This window comes from Cynara cardunculus (genome assembly GCF_001531365.2).
Source record: "Cynara cardunculus var. scolymus isolate 2C chromosome LG 14, CcrdV1, whole genome shotgun sequence".
Lineage (NCBI taxonomy): Eukaryota > Viridiplantae > Streptophyta > Magnoliopsida > Asterales > Asteraceae > Cynara > Cynara cardunculus.
Window position 1 is genome coordinate 13,918,828 of NC_037541.1, and position 8,491 is coordinate 13,927,318.

The 8,491-nt window shown below is 30.1% G+C and overlaps 1 protein-coding gene across 1 annotated transcript; it reads left to right on the forward strand.

Moving 5' to 3' along the window:
• The first annotated feature begins 4,743 nt into the window (after window positions 1-4,743).
• On the forward strand, window positions 4,744-7,311 carry LOC112526710 (abscisic acid receptor PYL9). The gene is made up of 3 exons (XM_025137103.1): window positions 4,744-5,112; window positions 6,051-6,266; window positions 6,834-7,311. Exons 1-3 carry the CDS (start codon window positions 5,011-5,013, stop codon window positions 7,044-7,046), a joined length of 531 nt encoding a protein of 176 aa, XP_024992871.1. The 5' UTR covers window positions 4,744-5,010; the 3' UTR covers window positions 7,047-7,311.
• The last annotated feature ends 1,180 nt before the right edge of the window (window positions 7,312-8,491 follow it).

An 8,491-nucleotide genomic window follows, 5' to 3' on the forward strand; every position in this document is an offset into this window, starting at 1 on the left:
TATTACTCAACATATTTCATTATTTAATTTTTTTTAACATCTGGTTTGTATTAATTAACATATTATATTGTTAGTGAATTATTTTAAATATATTATGAAAAGTTCAATTTTATTAATTTTTTAAATATGTCATTTTTTTATCATTTTAAAATTTTCAACTAATATCAGCTAGTTTTATCAAACATATTTAGTTCATCAGCTAGCTTATCAGCTAATTTGCCAAACACAGTCTTATATTTGTGTTATTGAGAGTGAAAAGATAGGAAACAAAAACCAGAAACAAAACAAAATAGTTGAACCTACAAAATTTAATATTCCATATATAATAAATTCAAAAACTAATAAATAATTAAATAAGTAGGTACCATGGTATTACCGTGACATATAACTTTCAATATCGTATATCAATCAAATTTGCATACATGGTCCGGTATTACCAACTGATCGTAATCACTGCGAATTAAGTTAGTACCAATTTAATTATACGATTAATACAAATATTAATTGGTTTAATTTGATATAAAATAATCTTATTCATTAAGACATATTAATATTAAATTTGAACCGACAAAGATAAGCAAAGAAAACATGGTGAAATTTTTGGGCAAACCATACACAATTGTCGGGAATTTTTGATTTAACTCATTTGGAAATTCATTTTTTTAGATAAAAATGTGCATCATTATTTTTTAACTTTTTAGCAAAAAATATAATATAAATATAATAAACTATAAAACTTAGAGGAGTTTATCCTGGTAAGTGCTTACCGATAAAATTCAACAATATTATTTATTTATAGGGTAAGATTTTAGTTCATCAAAAGGGTATCATATGCAATAAATTTACCCGGTAAGCGTTAATTGTGGTAATAATCGTCGCTCTCACTTACCGAGCAAGACTCTCGATGTTTGTCTTTGCTCTTACTGGGTAAAATTCTTGATCCTTGACATATGCATCCAGTAAGATAATGTGATTTGTTAACTACTTACCCGAGTAAATGTTTGGTAAACGACCCCTTAGTCGATAAATAGAGGTTCTTGTAATAATCTTGTTTTTGTATTTTTTTTGTTATCAATTCTTTTTCAACTCATTAAATTAAAAATTCATATAAAATTCTGTAATGATAGTTGTTACAAGAACCTCTTTTTAATGGGTCATATGTAAAATCAATAATTATTATAAAATCAATAAATATATATAAAAAAACTAAGAAATTGTCACTTCACACAAATTTTTGTAATTAATCTGGATATCCAACCCGCTAATTAATACTAGGGCGACCACCTGTTTTGCGGGTAGCTCGAAGTCATCGCATTTGAACCTCCGTGGCCACAAATTTCATTGCAAGAACTAAGGTTTTTGTACAATAACTCAAAGAGATGAGGTTAGGGATGGAAACAGGATAAGTAATACATCCCTCATCTCCTACCCCACCCCGATGGCTTTGGGGAACCCGTTTAGGAAAAATGATCTATTTTAAAATTAAAATTATAATGAAATTGTCAATATTCTGGTTGTCAATATTGAAAATCAAATATATATATATATATATATATAAATTAACCGGGTTGGATTAGAGGCGGGTAATGCCATCCCCGACCCCTCCCGATTCTGCTTCGGGTATGAAAAAAAATCTACATCCCTGCTCCGTTGTTACCCCTCAAACTGATGAATCCCCACCCTATTAAGGTCATGTACCCGTAGGTATCCTTCCCAACAGATAAAATTTCATTTCAAGTTGATGTTCTTATAAGAATTCTTTTACAAAGATAATTATTATAAACCACTTTAATTTTTTACTTATAAGGATATCTATACTATATTATAAAACATTTGACAAAAACTCTTAAAAATCATTTTTATGCATAAAGTACTGTATATTGATGCATATTACTTAAAATTCAAGATTACAAGTAAATTATGCATAAGTACAAGTTATTAAAACTCCGTGTTTGAATTCGTGTAACTAACTGCTGATAAACATAATCAAATAGAGAATAAACATCTCATTTTAAAATATAAAAAATCTAAAATATAATTATGATAATTAACGATAATTAACTATTATCTTTATAAGAAAATTAATTTACTAATTAAAAAAATTGAATTAAAAAATTACACAAAAATTGAGGAATTTTAAATAGTTAATTTGATACTAATATCGATATAATTTTGTTAAAATTTTATGATATCTTCAAATTTATATTTTATTCAAAAATAAAAACATTATCGCTTTTTCAATATTATATAGGACCATATTATAATATCGATTGAGATAAAGAATAAAACGAAATATTAAAATCAAGATGCATCTCATGCATTGCGCGAATACCCTTCTAGTTTATTTATAAAAGGCAAGCGAATACCCTTCTAATATATATATATATATATATATATATATATATATTTGTTAAATATTTGCATTCAACTTCAAACCATTCATCTCCCTCTATATTAATTCAAATGACGTAACTCCAAACCATTCATCTTTTTCAATCAATCATTTATTTATATATATGAACAACAACTTTTTGTTCATCTTCAATCTATATATATATATATATATATATATATATATATATATATATATATTAAAGAAGAAACTATGAGTCTTGAAATTTGAAGTTTTCAAGTTTGGTTTGTGAGAATTTATGATTATGATCTAAGATAAGGATTTTATGCAAGTTTGTTTTGTAATTTAGAGTGTATTAGAATGTTAAGTATGTTTGTATCATGATTTTGATTGGATTATATTTTTAAGTATGTTCTTATCGTAAGTTTAGTCGTATGATAATTTTATGTATGTTCGTGTTGTAATTTTGATTGCATTATAATTTTATCTATTGGATTATGAAGATTTGAAGTCTTTAAGTTCGATATGTGATTTTTTACATATCGTATGGTTGGTCTATTCACTATTATGTTTTTTAAAGTCAATGTGCGTATTGATGATGAAAAATGGTACATGTACATCATTCTTTTTGGTGCTTATACATCATAATCATTATTACACAAAATTTGCATCAAAAACATCTCCATGCAATCATCGTCTTATGTTACAATTTATTACGAAATTACGTTTCACCTTAATTTGATTACGTATTTTCTAAGAAAACAAGTTTCATCACAGTGCAACACACGGTGTGTGAAGTAAAAACCAAATGGTTGTTCACTGAAAAGTTTTTTTTTATCATATTTATTCTTTTATTTATTTATTTATTTATGATATACAATCAACATATTAATTGTTAAACCTTTCATTTTTCTACTTTTTTTACTTAATTTTATTTATTTATTTGTAAATGAATTTGAATCCACAAATACATAAAACTATATATATTTTATTTTATATCAATAAATGTATATTTTTTTAATTATATGACAATTGAAAAAATCAATCATCAAAAATCAATCAATATATATCAAAATTTCTCAGTATATCAATATATATTTAAAATATATTAAGATAAGACCAAGAGGTGGTTCAATAAAAAAAAAATTCAGTCATATCTATCTTTTTTAAATGAAATTAGAATCCACAAATATATAAAATGCACATATTTTTATTTATATTAATACATACATAGAGGAAGGTTCAAAATAGAACGCTAACTATTTAAGAAAACAAGAAAAATGTTGTTAAATGTACAAACTCACATGTAATTTTACATTAAATGGAAGCTTGCGACTCTTGAGGCCACTTAAGTAGCAGAGAAAAATCGTCCGGATCATGTATGATTTGTTACGTGAATCATATATGATTTTGCACATTTTTAATAATGCAATTATATGATGAAATTAATTGAAGAAGTTTAAAGGTATTCACTAATTTCTTAAGGTGCAACATGTGTTGGCTCTCTCCGTCTTGCAAATAAAGGAAAGCCATGATTGTTGACATTAATTGCAACCGTCGATGTTCATAATTCTTGACATAGAAGACGTTTATGTTTCTCTCTCCACTAAGTAATCGTTTTGTTTTATGAAGTTAGTTATGTAAAATATAAATATCTTCTGGGCTTTCTTTAATTTACTTGTTTTATATGTGCTAAAATATTATAATACAGGTTGATTTTTTTATGATATTCTTGATAGTTCTTTTTTTTATGCCAGAACTTTTATGAGTTATCTTTTGGTTGCATAAGTGTTCATTTCAATTTATTGTCAATCAAAACAGCCCTATAGATTTCTTTTTACAACAAAGCAAGAAAATGAAAAGTTGAAGTTAGATTTCTGCAATGCCTTAAGATTGACTCATCGTATATTTTAAGTTTTCTAATAGAGTTCTTTTTTCTTCTTCTTTCAATTGATTTTCTTACATCAATGTAAGTTGAAATATTTGAAGGAGACATATTTTTATGTGGAGTAATTTTTATTCTTGAGTTTATGTCAGATTCTTTAATATTCTTGTCGTTATTATTACTCATTTTATTTAGTTTTACAACTTTATTTCTAAGCAAGTCTCTCTCTCAAAATATATATATATATATATTAAAATTTCACTAATTATATTTTATTTAATTTTTTCGAATTATTTGAATACTATTTGTTGATGATTTTATTAACAGCTAATATATATTTATATAGATAATCTTTAGATCATTAATCAAAATACTCATGCTACCGTACAATGCACGATTCCCATACTAGTTTATTTATAAAAGGAGTACGAATTTTGCACATGTATTTTGAGGGTAATAATTTGTAAATTCAAAGTGCGGTTACCCTCTCGTTTAAGCATCTTTGAGGGTGCTTGTATTCATGGAGCTTCTCTTGAAAACAGTACCCCAAATGGCCCGAATCACTTTATATTATTTTCTTTGTCGGTAGTGGGGTTCTTCCTCCGATTAGATGGTTTGTTTCTTTCTCATCTCAATAAATTATAAAATACACGCCAATTTCCATCACAAATTCATCCCCCAAAAACCATAAAAAACACGATTTCTGGTCGTTAATTTTTTATTGGAATCAGTTTTTTTGGATCGAAGAACTGAATCGAAGTTGAATTTAAAAATGGAGGCAGCTCACTACATAAGAAGATACCACCGGCATAACCTTGACCGGAAACAGTGCGCTTCCGCCGTCGTCAAACACGTCAAAGCTCCCGTCGATATCGTAATTATCTCTCTGTATCTATATCGCTAGCTATATGTATATATCTCGTTCTCTCTGTCTGTGGATTTTGAGTATGTTACGTTTGTGGATTCAATCAATTTGTTGATTTATGCAGCTTTTGGGGAAAATGAAGTTATATTGAATTATTGATGTTCTTCTGGTATAAATATGCTTGTATGTATTGATTTCTATGGATTTGTTCACGAATCCGCGGTTGAATATGTGTTTATTGCATATGTATGCACTGTTCATCGATGTTTCTGTGTATTTTCTAGTGAAATGTAGTTTGAGATGTTACTGGAATCATTCTCTAGGGAAATCTGGTTGTTTCCTTGATTTTGTGGCCGAATCGGTATTTTAGTGTGGTTTTAGATTCATGAAGATAGTTTTTCATCCTCATACGATCTTTTAAGTTACCTAAGATATCCTGTTTTTGCTTCTTTTCGAAGATATCTTAGGTAACTTGAAGATCGTGTGGTGTGAAAAACTACCTTCGTGAATCTAGACTACATTACAATACCGACTCGCCCACAAAATAAAACAAACAAACAATCAGAGTTCCTCGACGATAATTCCAGAATCACCTCAGACTGTATTTCACTAGGAAATATACAACGTTGCATACGTATGCAACAACACATATCCAACCGCGGATCCACTAACAAACACATAGAAACCGAAAAGCTAATAACAAAAAATGCATTGAACAAAAATCATCTTTTCTTTAAATTCAAGACTTAGCAAGTGTTTTTCTTTTCTCTATGATTTGGAAAGGTGTCTTGAGCTATGCCTAGACTAATTCCGACAAATTGTAACAGTAAGACATCAACCCCGATAAACTTAGTGACCAGAATCTGTAATCATTGTTCTTGATGAAACTTTGAGCTAATAAGTGAAGAATTGTTTATTGACTTTTGCCAATTTCTGTAATTGCTCAGGTTTGGTCATTAGTTAGGAGGTTTGATCAACCTCAAAAGTACAAACCCTTTGTGAGCAGGTGCACTATGCTTGGGGATCTTAATATAGGGAGTGTTAGAGAGGTGAATGTCAAGTCGGGGCTTCCGGCGACAACGAGCACCGAGAGATTGGAACTTCTCGATGACAAGGAACACATCCTCGGCATCAAAATTGTCGGTGGCGACCATAGGCTCAGGGTAATTTCATCTTCCCCTTGTGACTTACAACTTCTATTAGAAGTTTGTTGATGAAAATCACATACAATTTTAGGATTGTGTAATTAACAAATGGACAATTTTGCCCTTAGTTATAGAGAGATTTTCTCCATCTCATAATTAAGCATAGAATGAGAAAGTAGACATTTATTTTAGTACAAACTAAAATACTGATGTAGACACTTATTCTAAGACGAGGGATTATAATTCGGTCAACTATACATGACTGTTTGGTAATGGCTTAATGATATAGAAAATGACTTATTCATCAAGCTTCTAGGAGGAAGATTTATGCAGAAAGTCAGATTTTTTTTTTCAAACCTATCCTGCCCGATTAAAAGATAAGATCCTTCCATTTATGAAAAAACTTACCCGAACAAAAAATCCTACCGATCTATATCGACAGATTAATCCACAAAGTCAGTTTTATCCATACCGGACTTGAAAACCAACCACATAACCCCTAAAACTCACATGTTCAAGTGCATAAGTAGAATATACCAACTTCATTTTCTTCTTTCCTCAACCTATATATTCTTGATTCTGCAGAACTATTCTTCAATCCTCACCGTCCATCCGGAGGTAACCGACGGTAGATCCGGGACGTTAGTCATAGAATCATTCGTGGTGGACATACCCGATGGCAACACCAAAGATGACACATGCTACTTTGTAAAAGCGCTAATAAACTGCAACCTTAAATCTCTTTCCGATGTTTCGGAAAGGATGGCCGTCCAGGATCAGCGTGGACGCCTCACTTAACCATCCATACTCTCGGCATCAGACGTGAAAAGACGAGAATGCCCTCTCACGGTGTTCCGGGTTAGTGTCTAGTTTCTTGTCCTTTTCCATGAATTAAACCTTGTGGTTGATATGTGGGTTTGGTTTCAAGTTGTTGTGGAATATGTGGTGTAAATATAGGAGTAAGCAGCTCATTGTTTGCAGCCAGGATGGCTCATGGTTTGCAAACATTTGGTAGCGGTTCATATGTTTCGGTGTTAATAAACAATATGTAGTTTTGGTCTTTTTCCCCTTTTTATCGTGTTTGGTTTCCTCTTGATATTGGCGTGGAGTTCAAAATTTCACATGTATTCCCAACACTTCTGCAAGTGGCACTTTCGTAGATCTTTATCTAATTTACAAATTTAGTTCCTGTACTTGTAGACCTGATTCAGAAATCTTTTCTTTTTTTATATTTTGATCCCTCCGCAAATTAAGATGGGGCCACTTGCAGACCTAGTGATATTTTTGAAATTTAAATAGAGAAATAACTAAGGGGTTGTTTGACAATTGCTGAATGGTTTGGTGCAGAATGATTAAAGAGCTCTCATGATATAGTGTAAAAAGTAATATAATTGTTTGGTAATTTTTTACAATGAAATTATTAGGCTGAATGGTTAAGGGAGACACATGATACAACATCATTCAGAGAGTTTTAGAACCATTAAGAAACAGACTTTTTTTGCCAAGCAAGATTATCTCTTTAAAAATGAATTTAAAGCCTGAAAAATACTAGTTATATTGATCTCTCTGATTAATTTTTATATTTGTCAACCGTATTATTCAACAAACCAACCACCCACATGTGGCGTGATGGATGATGATTGTGGAGCATTATTTCTTTTAGCCATAATTGGGAGCCATTTGTTTTGGTTTGGTAATATAAGTGGTTCACAATGAATAAATGTTAGTAGACCCATTATTTATGGCGGCAGCATCTTCCAATGACCTTCAAACCACAGCCCAATATCTTGGTGGGCCCACCGCAAATTTAATTTCCATCTTTTTGAATAGAGATGTTCAAATTGAGCCCGTTTGGGATCGGTAGGGACCGGTTATACTTTTTATGAGAATTCAAGGTCTGTTCAAGACGGGATATGGTTTTTACGACAATCCAAGGTCTAGTTCGGGACTGGGTATACGTAGGTCTGATATTTAAAAAAAAATAAAGTTCTTATAAATTATAGAGTATATTATGATTTTCGTTCCTATGGTTTGTTAATAATTTCCATTTTGTTTAGAAATTCCGATTTTAGTCTTTATAGTTTGCAATTTATTGCTGTTTTTGTTCTGGACTAAATTCTTACTTATAAGTATAAATGATCAAAATAGAAAAGAATCGTAAGCAATAGGGACCGAAACAACAATATATTGTAAATCATAAGAACGGAAATAACAATGAATTATAAATCAGAGGGACGAAAACC

Coding starts and splice junctions, on each gene's coding strand:
- LOC112526710 (XM_025137103.1), top strand. CDS start 5,011: ATGGAGGCAGCTCACTACATAAGAAGATACCACCGGCATAACCTTGAC. Junction 5,113..6,050: donor TCAAAGCTCCCGTCGATATC/GTAATTATCTCT, acceptor GTAATTGCTCAG/GTTTGGTCATTAGTTAGGAG. Junction 6,267..6,833: donor GTGGCGACCATAGGCTCAGG/GTAATTTCATCT, acceptor TTGATTCTGCAG/AACTATTCTTCAATCCTCAC.